Here is a 16355-nt window from a genome sequence, read left to right on the forward strand (position 1 = left end):
AATAAAATTTAAGATTATTTTCTTAGATCTATCAGAGAATTAAGGTTTCAGGGCAAATTGCATGCAAAAATCTGGAGAAACAGGAAAATACAGAAAATCACAGCTGAGCTCAGCTTACAGGGAGCAAAAGCCACTGGAGTCAGTAACAAATAAATATTTAAATGGTAACTTTAATGAGTTGTTGGAGGTATGAATTGCTGGAGGCTGAATGTGAACCAGCTTGAGAGTTAAAAACTCCAGGGGCAACTGGGTGCAGTGGCTCACTCCTGTAATCCCAGTACTTTGGGAGGCCGAGGTGGGTAGATCATGAGGTCAGGAGATAGAGACCATCCTGGCTAACATGGTGAAATCCCATCTCTACTAAAAATACAAAAAAATTAGCCAGGAGTGGTGGCAGGCGCCTGTTAGTCCCAGCTACTCGGGAGGCTGAGGCAGGAGATTGGCGTGAACCCGGGAGGTGGAGCTTGCAGTGAGCTAAGATCATGCTACTGCACTCCAGCCTGGGTGGCAGAGCAAAATTCTGTAAAAAAAAAAAAAAAAAAAAAAATCCAGGGGCCCAGTCTCAGAAGAACACTACATTTTCATGGGTTTTACTTCCAGGAACCCAACCACTTTCTCTCAGTGAATATATGAGAAAAAATCCCTTTCTGTTTAAGTGAAGGTAGGGAGTAGGAGTGGGAGAGGGGAGAAAAGTAACCATTTTGTAATACTTGTCTAATGAAAAAGTAACAATTTTGAAATACACACAAAGGATTCTTCATAAACGAAAGCCTACTCTCCAAGGGAAAATATTTCACAGAGCCTTATCTGACCCAAGGGAAAAGGCAACTAGTAAATCTCAGCCTTCTCTAGCTTTCCTATCTTACTTAAGGGGAGGAAACAGCCTAAGAAGTAGTTCAAGGGATCACAGCACATAAACTCTGGCCCACTTAAAAAAATGAAATTTAGTCATAAGGTTATAGAACATTTCTCCTGTCCAATACCTTACCACCACATCAACCAGGTTCTGCTATTATAACAGTGAATTAAAACTGAGGGAGCTGCAAGACACAAATTCTATTTAAGAAGGAGCTCTTAGGGAAACCCCAAAGCAATAGGAGAATGAAAAAAAATCAAAGGAAACTAGAGGAAACTGAAGACTCTGACATTTATCACTACAACAGATATTAAACAAAGCCCAGCTTCCAGCCAGATTAACATAAAACCTCACATCAAAATTACTCAATTTATATTGTCTAATATATCACATCACGCTTTTAACAAAAAATTATAAAGCATCCTAAAAGGCAAGCAAAACAATCTGAAGAGACAAAGCAAACATCAAACCAGACTCAGTTATGACACAGATTTTGGAATTAAGAGAAAGGGAACTTAAAGGAACTAAGAGTAATATGTTAAGGGTTCTAATGAAAAGTTGGCAACTGGCAACAACAGATGGATAATGTAAACAGAGAGATGGAAACTAGGAAAGATTGAAAAGAGAATACTGGAGATCAAAAGCACAGTAGTAGAAATAAAAAAAAAAGTCTTAATGAGCTCATCAGTAGACTGGACACAGCTAAGGAAGGAATCAATAACTTTGAAGATATGTCAATAGAAACTTCCTAGAAAGAAAGGCAAAAAAAAAAAAAAAAAATTAAATGGAACAGAATTCCCCAAAACTCTAAGAAAATTGCAAAAGGTATAACATATTCCTAATGGGAATAGCAAAATGACAAGAAAGAAAGAATAAATATTTGACATAATAATGGCTGGGAATTATCCAAAATTAATCCAGACACCAATCCATACCTACAGGAATCTCAGAGAGTATGAAGCAATATAAATACCAAAAACTCAACATCTCGGCATATCATGTTCAAATTGCAGAAGATAAAAGATAAAGAGATCTTCAAAGAAACCATAGAAAAAAAGAAAAAATCTTATCTATAGAGGAACAAGGATAAGAATTAGATTAGATGTCCTGTCATAAGCTGTAGAATAAAAAAGAAAGTATAGTGAAGTACAAAATGTTGCCAAAAAATTTTTTTAAAATAACACAAATTATCCCAGACAAGAAGGAGAAATAAAGCACTTTCTTGGACAAATAAAAACTAAGGACATTTATTGCCTGTAGGCCTGCCATACAAGAAATGTTAAAAGTTTTCAGTGAGGAGGAAAAGGATATAGGTCAGAAAGTCAGATCTATATAAAGGAAGGAGCATATAAAGGTAAAAGAAAATATTTTATCTTCATTATCAATTGATCTAATAGTTAACCGTGCACAATAATAATAGGAACAAAATACTGGATAATTGTAGCTTTTGGAAAACAGAAATAAATAACAGCAATATAAAGAATAAAAGGTAGAGATTAGAAATACACTTTTATAAGGTACCTGTATTACCTGTAAAGTGGTATACTGTTATTTGAAAGTGGACTTGGATTCACTAAGAACATATTCATCAAACTCTAGAGAAACCACTGAAACATATTTTTAAAAGAGGTACAATTGATATGTTTAGAGAGTAGAGAGCATTGAATTATATAAAGTTCTCAACACCAGAGGAGTCAGAGAAAGAAGTGAACATTTTTAAAAAAACAAGTAAATATAATGAAGAAAACAGTTACAAACATTTTAGGTATTAATCTAACTATGTTAATAATCATTTTAAATGTGAATTGCCTCAATACACGAAGAGAGGCTGTCAGTAAATTTAAAAAACAAGACTTAACTACATATTGCCTAAAAGAAACCCTCTTTAAATATAAGTCACACATCAAAAGTAAGCAATGGAGAAAGATATAACATGTTCACACTAAACAGAAGGATGTTGGAAAAGCTATATTAATTTCAGACAGAGCAGATTTCAAAGCAAAGAAGACTACTGAAGATAAAAGGGGTGTTTGTTACATATTGATAAAACAGTCAGTTCTCCAAGAAGATATAACAATCCTTAATATGTATGCTCCTAATAATGTTACATCAAAATACATGAGGCAAAACCTGTCAGAACTGGAAGGATAAACAGACAAACCTATTATGGTTGGAGACTTTAGTACTTTTGACCAAAACAGAATACATTCTGAGGCATAAGATGTGCTTCAACAAATCTAAAGGAACAGAATGTGTATGCAGTACGTACTCAGGCCACAATAGAAATCAATAACAGAAAGCTTAAAATAAATAACAGAAAGACAGCTAGCAAATACTCAAGTAATTAGAGATTAAATAATATAACTCTAAATAAAACATGACTTAAAGAAGAACTCTCAGGGTAAATTTCAAAATATTTTCAACTAAATGAAAATGAAAATATAACATATCAAAATCTATGGGATGCTGTAAAAGCAGTGCCTAGAGGAAAATTTATAGCATTGTGTATATATTAGAAGAAAAGACAAAAATTGAATAATCTGAGCTTCCACTTTAAAAAAATTGAGGAAAAATAACAATCTAAGCTTAAAGTAGGCAGAAAAAAAAGTAAAAACTTAACAGGAAAATCAAAACGATTATAACCACAAAATCAATAGAGAAAATTCAACAAAACAAAAAACTGGTCATTTGAAAGACCAACTGATGAAACTACAGTCTGTCTGTAAAGACTGTCAGGAAAAAAAAAGTAAGAGAGAAGAAACCAGTAACTAATATCAGAAATGAAAGAGGGGTCATATCATAGCTATTGATGCTGTGGATGTCAAAAGGATGATAAAGCAATATTATGAATAACTCTGTACTAACAAGTTTGAAAACTCAAATGAATGAATTATTTGAAAAACACAAATTACTAAAACTCACATGTGGAGAAAAAGATAATCTAAATAGGCCTATATCTAATGGAAGAGACTGAATCAATAATTAATAACTTTCCAAAAAATAAAGCGCCAGGTCCAAATGGTTTCACTAGTAAATTTTACCAAATACTTAAAGTGTAAACGGTATCAATACTCTAATCTCTTCCAGAAAATAGGACTACTTCCTAACTCATTCTATGAGGACAGCATTACCATACTGCCAAAATCAGATATAGACATTATATAGGAATAGATAGCCATCAATCAATTATCTCTCCTGAATATATATTTAAAAATCTTCCACAAAATACTACCAAATCAAATCCAATGATGTACAAAAAGTGTTGTATAACACAAGCTAGTAGGATTTTCTGGTATATGAGGCTGGTTCACTATTTGAAAATTGGCTAATGTAAACCATTACATCAAATGGCTTTTTAAAAAATCGTATGATTGTATCAGTTGATACAGAAAAGGGACTTGACAAAATCCAACATAATTTGTGAGGACTCTCAGAAAATTAGGAATAGAAGGAACTCTTGAATTTGACAAACACAAAATCTACAGCTAATATCCCACTTGATGGTGAGAAACAAAATGTTTTCCCCTGACATTGGGAACAAGGTAAGGATGTCCCCTTTTACTTCTATTCGACATCTCAACCTCATTTTGAATGTCCTAGCTAGTGCAATAAGACATAAAAAAGAAAAAAAAAAAAAAAGGCATACAGATTGGGAATGAAGAAATAAAGTAACGTTTTTGTCCACAAATCACATCGTCTATGTAGAAAATCCTGAAGAATCAATAGCAACAAAAAGCTCTGGCAATGAATAACCTGTTACACCAATTTGCAAGATAGAAAGTTAATATACAAAAGTCAGCTGCTTTCCTACATGCCAGCAATGAACCATTTGAATTTGAAATTTAAAACACAGTAACATTTACATTAGTACCAAAAAAATTAGGAAAGTATAAATGTAATAAATTATGTAGAGGATGTAAATGAGAAAAACTAGAAAACTTTGATGAAAGAAATCAAAGAAAATCTAAATAAAAGAATTATTCATATTCATGGACAGAAAAACTCAGTATCGTTCAGATGACTATTCTCAACTTGGTCTTTAGATGCAACGTAATCCCAGTTAAAATCCCAGTAAGTAACTTGGTCAACATAGCAAAACCCTATCTCTACAAAAAATACAAAAATTAGCCAGGCATGTTGGTATGTGCCTATGCTCCCAAGCTACTCAGGAGGCTGAGGCGGGGAGATCACTTGAGCCCAGGAGACTGCACAACTGCACTGCAGCCTGGGAGACAGAGTGAGACCCTTTCTCAAAACAAAACAAAACAAAATTCCAGTAAGTTATTTCGTGGTTATCAACAAACAGATTCTAAAGCTTATACCCAGAGGGAAAAGACTCAGGATAGCCCACACAATATGGAAGAAGAGTTGAGAGGACTGACAGTACCCTACTTGTAGAATTACTATCAAGTTACAGTAATCAGGACAGTGTGGTATTGGCAAAAGAACAGACAAATAGACAAGTGAAATAGAATAGAGAGTACAGAAATAAACCTACACAAATATAGTCAACTGATCTTTGACAAAGGAGTTAAGACAATTCTTTGGAGAAAGGATGACAGTCTCTTCAACAAATGTTGTCAGCAAAATTGGATATCGATATGCAAAACAATGAATCTAGACAAGGACCTTATCCTTTTCATTGAAAGTAACTCAAAATGAATCATAGATCTAAATGAAATATTGTAAAACTTCTAGAAGAAAACATAGGAAAAAATCTAGTTAACCCTGGGTTTGGCAACAAATTTTTGGATATAAAACTAAAAGCATGGTCCATGAAAGGAAATACTGATGTTTAATAAAATTAGAATCTTCTGTTCTGTGAAAGACAACGATACAAGAATTAAAAGATAAACCACCGATTGATGTAAAATATTTGTAAGACAAATAGCAAATAAAGAATTTGTGCCCAAAATACACAAACAATTATTAAATCTCAATAAGTAAACAACCCAATTTAAAAAATGTAAAATATCTAAAAAGACACCACCAAAGATGATATAGAGATAGCAAATGACATATGAAAAGATGCTCAGCACCACTTGTCAATACGGAATTACAAATTGAAACTGCGATGAGAAACCACTACATATCTATTAGAATGGCTAAAATTGGAAAAAAAAATGAAAATACAAAGTGCTAACAAGTATGTGGAGCAACAGGAACTCTGTTGTATTGCTGGTGGGCATGCAAAATGGTACAGCCACTTTGGAAGACAGTTTGACAGTTTTTTGTTGTTTGTTGTTCTTTTTTTAACATCAAGTCTTACCATATAATCCAGTTAATGCAGTCCTAGGTATTTATCCCATTGAGTTGAAAACATGTCCATACAAAGACTGCATATGAATGTTTATAGCATCTTATTCACAATCACCAAAATTTGGAAGCAACAAAAATGTCCTTCAAGAGGTAAATGGATAAACAGTGGTTCAGCCATACAATAGAATACTATTCAGTAAGAAAAAAAGCTTCAAGCTACCAAAATACATGGAAGAATCTTAAATACATATTGTCAAATAAAAGAAACCAGTTTGAAAAGGCCACATATTGTAGCTTTATGACATTCTGCAGAAGGCTAAACTACAGAGACAATAAAAAAATTAGCGGTTACCAAAGGTTGGGTACGGGAAGGATGAATAGGTAGGACATAGGAGATTTTTAGGGTGGTAAAATTATTCTATATTGTTCTGTAATGGTGAATATATGACATGATATGATGCATTTGTTGAATCTCATAGAATCTTACAACACAGAATAAACCTTAATATAAACTATGGACTGCATTAACCATAACGTATCAATAGTTGTTCTTTAATTGCAACAAATGTACCACATTGATGCAAGATATTTAAAAAGCAGAAACCTAGGGGTTAGGAGGAGGCAACAATATGGGAACTCAACAATATCTGTTCGATTTTTCTGTAAATATAAAACTTTTCTTAAAACTAAAGTCTGCTAATTTTAAAATGAAGTTAATAGCAGAAATTAAAACTCTGGCCCTAGTGAGTACAGAACATCAATCAGACTTCCTCCTACAATGAACAACAAAAACAAGCCGGCTGTTCCCTTTTTTTATTTTATTTTTTTAAGAGACAGGGTCTCCCTATTTTGCTCAGGTTGGACTCAAATTCCTGGGCCAAGCAATCCTCCCTCCTCAGACTCCTGAGTCACTAGGACTATAGGCATGCAGCCTGCTGCTTCTTTGAGTACCATAGTGAGCTCTGAAATGCCAGAGAATATGCAAAATTAGCAAGTAACTTTACCCTCATTTTGACAATAGCCTTGCGAATTGCCCATAGCTTAAAAAGAAAATCTTGCTCACTTTTTTCATAGTTTAGTTGTTTTATTAATAAAGGTAGAAGAATGTAAGACATTAAAAAGACCTTCTACAAAAAAGAGATTTAGTTTTGGTATAATAGAAATAAACAAAATTTCCTTATCAACTACAAACATACAGTCAAGAGTAAGCACTCCTTAAATCCTAGCTATGATCCTAAGTGCTTTACATGCATTATTTAATTGAATTCTAAAAATAACTGTGCAAAATCAAGTGCAGTTATTATCCTCATTCGACAGATAAGGGAATCGTGGCCTAGAGAGGTTAAATTAATCACTCAAGATTGAGGACCCAGATTTTCAAATGGTATGTGTAGCTTCAAAGCCTGAATTACAATGGCCATATTACTTCTCAATTCTGAGAAAATGAGTATAAGATTCATTAAAAGAAGTTTATTTTAATAATTTTAAACAAGTTTAGTCAAAACAATGTAACCAAGATAGAGTACTAAGATATATAAAAATGCTCCAGTGTTTGTCAATCTTGAATAAGATTTTGAGCAAATCATTATAAGCCTAAGCCATCTTAATGATATCTTTGCAGAAATGTATATAATGTTCATGTATACAATGCACACATGCACAAGTATATTCTGAAAGACACAGAATGAGGGAGAGAGAAAAGAAGAGATATTCTAAACCATTAAAAATAATTATTGTGTTAATTTTTATTATAATGACTTGAATAAGTCATCAAGGTACTAGAACATAACTGCTGACTGCTATACCAAAAGGCAATTTACAAAGCTAAATATCTCATCTCTGCCTTCTTTCCAATTTACTCAGTGTGGAAAATGATACTGGCCTTCCAAAACCTTCACTTATGTTTGGACTCTTTCCATCTTTGAGTCTTATTCTAGTGTTGCTGACCATTAAAATAAATATTTCAGTGGGGCTGGAAAAGTCTCTTATTAGCCCAAGCCAAGCTTTATATGGCTTGTGCACTTTAAGAGGTTAATCTAGCCAGCCAACTCACTTTGTTCAGAAATATTAAATGGAAAGACTGTAATATTCAAAGAAAGGCAAAGTTCATTGGGTAAAACCTCAATAATATAATGGAGCATAAAACTTCTAGAAATTTTTATCATAATATTTTATGAAACATATGCACACACTCACTGGAACAGAATCCAATCAAATGGTTCTGAAGGTCAGTTTAAAATCACCACATATGTAGAATCTCTGTGAGAAATATGTACCATTTCCAAACTGCCAGGAAATATGTACTATTTCCAAAACTTCCTTTCCCTACTTGATAGTTTATGATCAGTTCAGCAGTTTACTATATAAAAACAATAAAGTCATCTACTACAGCAATGATACCATTTTCAGCTGAAGTATAAGTTTAGTAAAATATTCCAAATTTTCATATCAACATATCCTTGTGTTATAGAACAAAATGAATTACAATGTATAATTCTAGAAGGAAGTACTATTTTAAGTGTGGGCAATGCATATAAAAATTAAAAACAATTATGTTATTTTCCACTTCAAAACCAGGGGCCGGAGGAGAAGACACTCCATTCTTACATTTTAAAGAAAAGTGAATTGGAATGGGCATGGTTAGAGCCAACTCTTAATATAATTCCATGTTTCTAAAATGCCCAAATTCTAGGAGCAACTATGATTCTCCTAAGGGGAAGGAAGTAAAGGTCCACTTTGCGTGACAAAGGTCAGATTTCTGCAGGCAAATGAGGTTTCTGTAGTTAACTGTTCCTGGATTATCACTGTCTGGGGAAGGTCCTAAAAGGTCAAGAGAGGTTTCAAATTGTGCTCACTGCTTAAGGGACATCCTAGGGCTACCTCAATCAATGTAAGACCATTAGGACTTTTCTAACTCTGATTCCAGTTTTACTCTCGTAAATCTTGCTTGCTAATACATATTGCTGATGCAAATTTAAAAAGAAACTAAAATAGTATCATACATAGATCAAACGATAGAATACACTCATTTAACAACTTCTTTTAACTCTAAGATTGAGTTCAGTGAAATCCAAGCAGACAAGAGACGTTTAGAATCTGGCTCTAATAACAAAGCATCACTCTACAGTAGCTGTGCTGGTGTTTACACTCTATGATCAATGACACTATTCCAAATTTCATTTAGTATGATGTAGCTTTACACAAACTATCTTAAACAGTTTCCCCAGTCATCACATATGTTTTATTATGGTAAAATTTTATTGTTCACTTAGATTGTAAAGACTTTTGAGTCACTGAAATACAATAAACGTTGAAGTCAAAATTATTATTTGACAACATTTCAGTGTTATTCTTTTAGTGCAACTATATGTCTAAATTTTCTCACAATGGAATTGGAAATACACAAAATGGATTATATTTATAAAAGCTGAAAGTATTCCACCTATTTTGTAATTAATGAAGGGCATCTCTAAGTGTTTTTAGATAGAGTGTAGAAAACATCTGTATTTAATTATATCTTACTTTTCTTAAACAGGCAATTGGAATTGAATTAAGGAATATTTTGAAACCCCTAAAGAGATATTAAAGTATTAACGGCTGTTCAAGAACTTCATTGCTACAATGCTTGAAAATGTTTAGTTTTATAGATCAATAGCCAGATACTTCATAAATATCAGATTTTCAACATAAAAGGAAGAAACATGAAATACTGATCAAATATAGAAAAAATACCTCTAGAAAAGACCAGGGATTTTTCACTATTATTATATAGCACATAATAAGGCACCGAAAATGTCTTGCATATTTGTGCAAATTTAAATAGGGTTTGTAACATATATATCCTGAGAAGGATTTATTTTTAAATTGTGTTGTGGATTGAGAAAATCTATGAGAATAAATTAACAGCTTGTTATTTATTCTTCACAGAGGAAAAACCTTAAGCTGTTTGCATGGCAACAGTGGGACACAAAGTATGGGTTTTCAGTACTTCTCCTTAAGTATTAAAAATATCAGATTTTCTCTCTGGGTGCTTAATGTTCCCAAATGCCACTTCTTTTCAAAGTCAGTATCAGTTCTGCAGTCAGTTTTCAATCTCCCAGTGGTAAGGATATATTCAAAGGCTCTGCGCTCAGCAGGATAGAAGTCTTTCTCTGTGAATGTAACTGTATCACTCATCAGTAACCTCCTGCCATAAGGGGAATCCATATTTTTCTTTCCTTTTAGTAACTCCTTGGACTCTTGAATGCCAGTCACTTCCCTAAGACCTGGGGTAGTATCTACATAATCTCAGTAAATAGCTCCTACTCATGCTACTCACAAATAAATGTCAAGCCTGCAGATCAAAGTCCCCACATTCTAAAACTCATGTCCTTTATGGATCACTTTTCATAAACTATACTCATGTTTTAGAAATAACATAGAGGCTCACTTTTTGCTTTCTTGCTTTTATCCTAGAAAAGTTTATTTATAAGACACTCTGATTCATAGATAATAGTGTGAAATTCTGATGCAATACATAAAACTCAATTATCTTTGCCTTTGAATAGCCTTCTACTGAAGTATTTTATAATACTTACCATCTTTTAGTAGAAATGAAAAAATCTTTGGGTTATTTAAATTAAAAAGCCACAGGTTGTTTTGCAATAGTTAAAGATCATTTCCTAGTGCCTACAATATATGCTAGATGGCCAATAATAAATTCTAATTCATAACCGATTTTATTTTTAAATCTTCATTATGCTACAGGTAAATGATATGACAGAAAATAGCTTCGGCATGTGTTTTTACAATCTACATTCATTTTAATTACTCAGAATTGCTTGGGAAAATGAATGTAATTATTTGAAATCATTTTCACTCTGCAGATTTCATATATAAAATAAATAAATCTATACTTCTTCAAGTAGATCTGAGTCAAATACAATAGACCAAGCTATCTTATATGAACATCTTTTCAGATCAGTTGTGGAGATAAACATTTTTAAATTTACTACTGTCTCTAAATAACTATATTTGGCAAACAACATGAGATTTAGAATAGAATGTACACAAATGCTATTTATATGTATATCTAGTTAAAGTTTAAACATTTATTATAGCAGTAAGAGCATATAAGACATTAAATATATACATATCAGAATGCTCAGAAAGGAGACGAAGATGGAACAACAAACACAATCCTTAGAGCCACAGAACTGTTTACTAAATTCTACATAAAGCTTCATTGTGCTATTTCCCCTATATAAATGCTAATATAACTACATGAGATTATCAGCTATAATTTCACTCTGAGTTCTATTATAATCCATGAGATATTAGGCAAGTCACTTACTCAGAAGGTAGCTTTGGCCTTCACTGTTTCCACCACGAAAACAATTAAAATTTAAGGTTTGTAAAATATTTGTCAGAAAAATTAAACTTTATTATTCTCATTTTTGTGGTAAATGGTTGAGGTACAGCAGAAAAACAGGTCAATGAAAGATATTACAGAGGCCCTATCTAATGGAGAAGTGTTAGGTTTTCTGAGATACCAAATTTTTATTTTTATTTATTCCTAATAAGAAAATAATTTGGCTAAAACTAAAATACGATGAACTTTTAAATTGAAAAAGAGGTATTTTGATTATGTTGTGAATCAACTGATATAGAAATAAGTAGGGTATGTGTGTGCATGTGCACGTGCTTATGAGCATGTTTGCTGATGCTGGGGGCAGGAGTGGGGAGGTATATTATCTATGATTCAAATCCTTTGACTTTCCTTACAGGTGTGTTACAGAAGAGCAAACAGAGTTCTTGTTAAACCAACTTACCAGTTTTTCGAAGGGGGAAATCATCCTTTGCATCTTGTGCTCCTGGTAATGTATACTTGTAGGATGGAGACGTTCCACTAAGGGGTGGAGAGCTTTGATCCAATGATGTGTGGTGGGCAGCCCTAGAAAAGAGAAGGAAGTTTCACTATTTACTCGGTAGTTTTTACTACATGTCGGTCAGCAATAATCAGCTGTGCATGCTGTACACGTGCCTCATGAGCTATGTTTATGCTCCTTCTCCTTAGTGTATACAAACCACAGCCTCACGTAACTAAGTTCACTGTAGCAGTATGCTATTGAATGATGCAGGGTTCCTAAGGATGTCCACCATGTGGTTGGTCATACAGTCACATAGAAAAGTTTGCTTCACTAAAGTAATTTATCAAGAGTCTGAGCTTTTGACAATTTGAGATTTTTGCCTATGCTCTCTTAAGAGCCATCTTAGGGTAAAAGTCATCATCTCAATCCTTTTTAGTCAATAGTATAAAACAATCAAGGTAAAAGTAAACACATGCAAGGACTTCATTTTAAAACATTGCTAGATAGTACATGTGAGTACATGAGAGTAGCCTTTTTTATTGAAAAGACAGGATTTTGCCGACAGACTCCCATCTCCTGACTTCCGTGTCAGTTTCAGTAGTAAAGAATGGGAATCACATTCTTTAATATGAAACCGATTTTTAAAAATGTTTTCTTTTTCCTGGATGAATACAATCTAAGAGATGCAATTGTGCTGCTGGAGAATAGTTTATAGGACTGAACACTGACTATATAGTAGATATAAATATCTATAATTATATATGTAACGAAAACAATAAACAGGACATAGTGCCACCATCACAATGATTGTTCTATCATTATTATTTGTTTAAAGCATACATTTTAAAGACTTTATTGGTTTAAGGATATTTCATCTAGCTATAACTGGCAAAAAAAGGTATTAAACTCAGATTCTATAAATTAATCATTTGTAGTTATCTGAAGTTGGGCTCTACTGAAGCTCAATTCCATAAAAACGAGGTAAATATTGCCAAGTAACATGTAAGAGCTATGCTTAATATTACCTAAGAGAACAGCTAATGAACTTAACCAACAAATTATTTGCATGTAGCTGTTCCTCATTTAAAAATGCTACTATCTTTTCTTAGAACAGACTTTAATTTTGAATTACGATTTAGCTATAAATTATGTGTGCAGTTTTAGGTAACAAAATCGTGTTTCTTTTTAAATAATTTGTGATATTGATTGAATATTTGAAATTGTTCTTCAGAGATTTGTTTTTCATGTCAACTGATATACATGACAGAAATTATGAAAATCATTCAAAAGTATTTATAAAACATTATGGTATCTGTCTGTTACCTGTTTGGGGATGTAGAGAAGGGCAGATACCTATAAAATAGGCTTATAAGTACATTAACTCTTTAAATAGAACTCCCAGGATGTTTACAGTATTAATATAACAGAGTAATCAAATACTATTTCTATCTTTAATGGTGTGAGGGATTGAAAAATATGTAAGTGTAAAATTCTATGGTCTTTTGGTAAACCCTTTTAAGAAAGAAATGAAACTATTACCTATTAGTCTATTATCTGTATATGATTTGCCTATCAGTTCTTTGCCCTGAGTTTTAAAATCATCACATCCTCCAAATTTTATTGAAATATTTGTGTATTGGACTTACGGAAATATGGTTCCATAAAAACCATAATACCACAATGTATTATGTTGTGGGGTTGTGTGTCAGAAGCCAAGCTATTATTTTGCTGTCTGGGAAGAAATGAGGTGAGGTAGGCAGGGGTAAACTATTCATTGAAGACTTACAGTTATTTATTTAGCAACCTTCCTTCTTTCCTTCCCTATCCTCCCTTATCTTTTCTTCCTTCCTTTTTTCTTCATTTGAGACAAAATTCTACTAGACTTTTGAAAATAGCTGACCTCCACCTTACACCAAGTCAAGTGTAATAACATCACAATCTGCCAAATCCTTTGAAATTACTATATAGATATCAGATGTACCAGCTGAGAATGGAAAAATGCAAAATACAAATGTCTATGCCCACCTCACATTTGTCAGTTATTCATTCATCAAAGAACGTATATACTTCCTTGCCCTCAAGTTGATAAATGCTACCATGTATTTAGCACTTCTCTCAGTTATGTACTTTACCACGTTATTTCATAGGACCGTCCCAGCAACCCTAGAGGGCATGCACTATTATTTTCCTCTTTTTATGGAGAAGGAAACTGATCCTTTGAGAATTCAAAGAACTTGCCCACAACCAGACAGCTGAGAAATGGCAGACTAAGGATTTGTGCCCAGGTCAGCTAAATACAGAACCTGTGTTCTTTACCCCGGGAATGAAAACAGCCAAACACTGAACATACGTGTACCAGAGCTTGGGATGGCGGCTCACGGAATGATTTTTTCCATTAGTTGGAGTGTCTTTCGTTGCTGATTTACTCAATAGGAATTCTTGAAGCTTCTGCTTTACTTCTGTACTTGCCACTGCCCCTGAAACACACACACACACACACACACACACACACACACACACACAGAAACAGATGTTGATGGTGAGTTTTGTTCTCTCATGCCTCTAGAATATTTAACAAAGATTAAGAAGTAAAATCGCTGGTCACAGCATATAAAGTTTTCCTATTAAAAGAAGAAACCACAGTCCAAATATGCTTTAGAAAATAGTACAGTAATGCTTTATAAATACTACTTAAACTGCAAATTTTCAAAAGACTTCAGCTATTTCTTTAATTACTTTTGCAGAAAGGGAATTCCCAAAATCAATTTTTTTATGTTTAAAAAATACTGCAGAGGAACAAAACACTGTATTTTAATAATCAAGTTATCTTAAGGGATTAGATCCATATTAAATCCCTTAAACACATTAAAATGATCTTTTCTGAGTTGCTAGTTTGAAAACCTTAGTTTAAAAAAAAAAAAACCTTTGAGCATTAAACAAATAAATATTGCTGACAATTCCACTTCAAGTCATCAAATTTTAAACCTTGCTACGACCTGATTTTGAACTGACCTAATACCGGGGAATTATTTGGATCTGTCTCCCTCTTGTGGATAGTTCTTTTGCATGTGTTATGCCTTAAATCTTCTCAAAGCTTGAGTATGCCAAAACTAAATGGAGGCAAGGCTTTACTTAGACAGCAATTATTACTTGGCCAGGGGTAAGGAAGGCATAGTCAGGAGATGTGGATACAAGCTGATTATTAAACAGGATGGCATATATTAGACTGCTTTAGCATTACATTATTTTTAAGGTTCAAAACAACAGAAATTAGCACCTTTGCCAGATAATGCTAAGTTTGCTTCTTGAGATGCTCTGCAGACTCAATGATGTGAGCTGGTATGTAAATGTCAAAACTTCACAGTTGGGTCTGTAATCTATGCTTTTAATTAAACACAGACAATTTTGCACTCTTTATCAGGTTTTGTTTTGAATAATGATCAGCTAACGATGAGGAAAGAGAGTCCATCGTTTACCCTGGTGCCTCTTACTTTCTCGTCCTCTATCTTTGCCTCTGAGAGGAGGAAGCTGCTGTTCTCTGCGATGCCTCTCTACTTCCTGTTCTTGCCTCTGCTGCTCCAGTTTCTGCTCCTTTTCTAGGAGTTCTTGTTGCTGTTTTATGGCTAGAAGTTCCTGTTGCAACTTGCGAGAAGAGAAAGACATGAGAGTGTGCAATTTCTTTAGGCTTCGTAGTCATCACTGACCAAAACTGAAATGCTATGAGCTTTTGGAACTAGTTTGTATTTAGTTCATATTTGTACCCACTTTTTCTGTAAATCATTGAAATCTAAGGACAAGCAACTAATGCAGTGAAGGTCTTAACATCACCAACAGGCAAGTTTTCGGTAGCTCCGTTATCTGTGCATCCCTCTCAAAACTAACTACTAAATTCACTCAGGTCTTCTCATTTCCTTTAATTAAATCTTTATTTCCTTTAATGAATTTTCTTTGAACATACAAACAGGAAAAGGTAGGGACTGCTCCGAAGTCTATTTTACAAAGTCCCTCACATTATAAATGAACAACTGAAATCTTCCATTCTTAGCCTGAGAAATGGTGTAAAAATAATCAAGGCAAATACAGAATGGTGAGATATTAAGTTAGTTTGGGAAAAGTTTACCTGAAGTTAACAAATGCTAAAAATTTCAAAACCTTACAGAGCAAGTTCTCAATAGACTAATACAATGTATATATTCATAATATGTAGAATATATTCTCTATATATTCTCTCAAAATATCAAAATAGCAAAAGCTTTATTCCTTCATCCAGCACATAAAAGCTTTTAGATTAAAGACACTGGTCAAGAAGAAACCACTTCCACAAAACTTCATTTCAATGTACTACTGTTTAGCTTTCTGAATCCCTTGAATTCACTTTCAAACAATGAATG

General features: G+C 33.4%; 1 protein-coding gene across 25 annotated transcripts in view; it reads right to left on the reverse strand.

The window, feature by feature from the left end:
• The window catches only part of HDAC9 (histone deacetylase 9), a 679750-nt gene that overhangs the window by 349716 nt on the left and 313679 nt on the right, over positions 1-16355 (reverse strand). For 9 of the 25 annotated variants that reach the window (XM_023215921.1, XM_023215928.1, XM_023215941.1 and 6 more), the window contains 3 exons: positions 15456-15606; positions 14315-14441; positions 11926-12047 (listed from right to left, as the gene is read on the reverse strand). In XM_023215921.1, coding sequence (XP_023071689.1) covers positions 11926-12047; positions 14315-14441; positions 15456-15606 — 400 coding nt within the window. The remainder of the gene's footprint in view (positions 1-11925; positions 12048-14314; positions 14442-15455; positions 15607-16355) is intronic. The other 16 variants (XM_023215947.1, XM_023215936.1, XM_023215943.1 and 13 more) reach the window with 3 other exon arrangements.

This window comes from Piliocolobus tephrosceles, chromosome 8, assembly GCF_002776525.5.
Source record: "Piliocolobus tephrosceles isolate RC106 chromosome 8, ASM277652v3, whole genome shotgun sequence".
NCBI lineage: Eukaryota > Metazoa > Chordata > Mammalia > Primates > Cercopithecidae > Piliocolobus > Piliocolobus tephrosceles.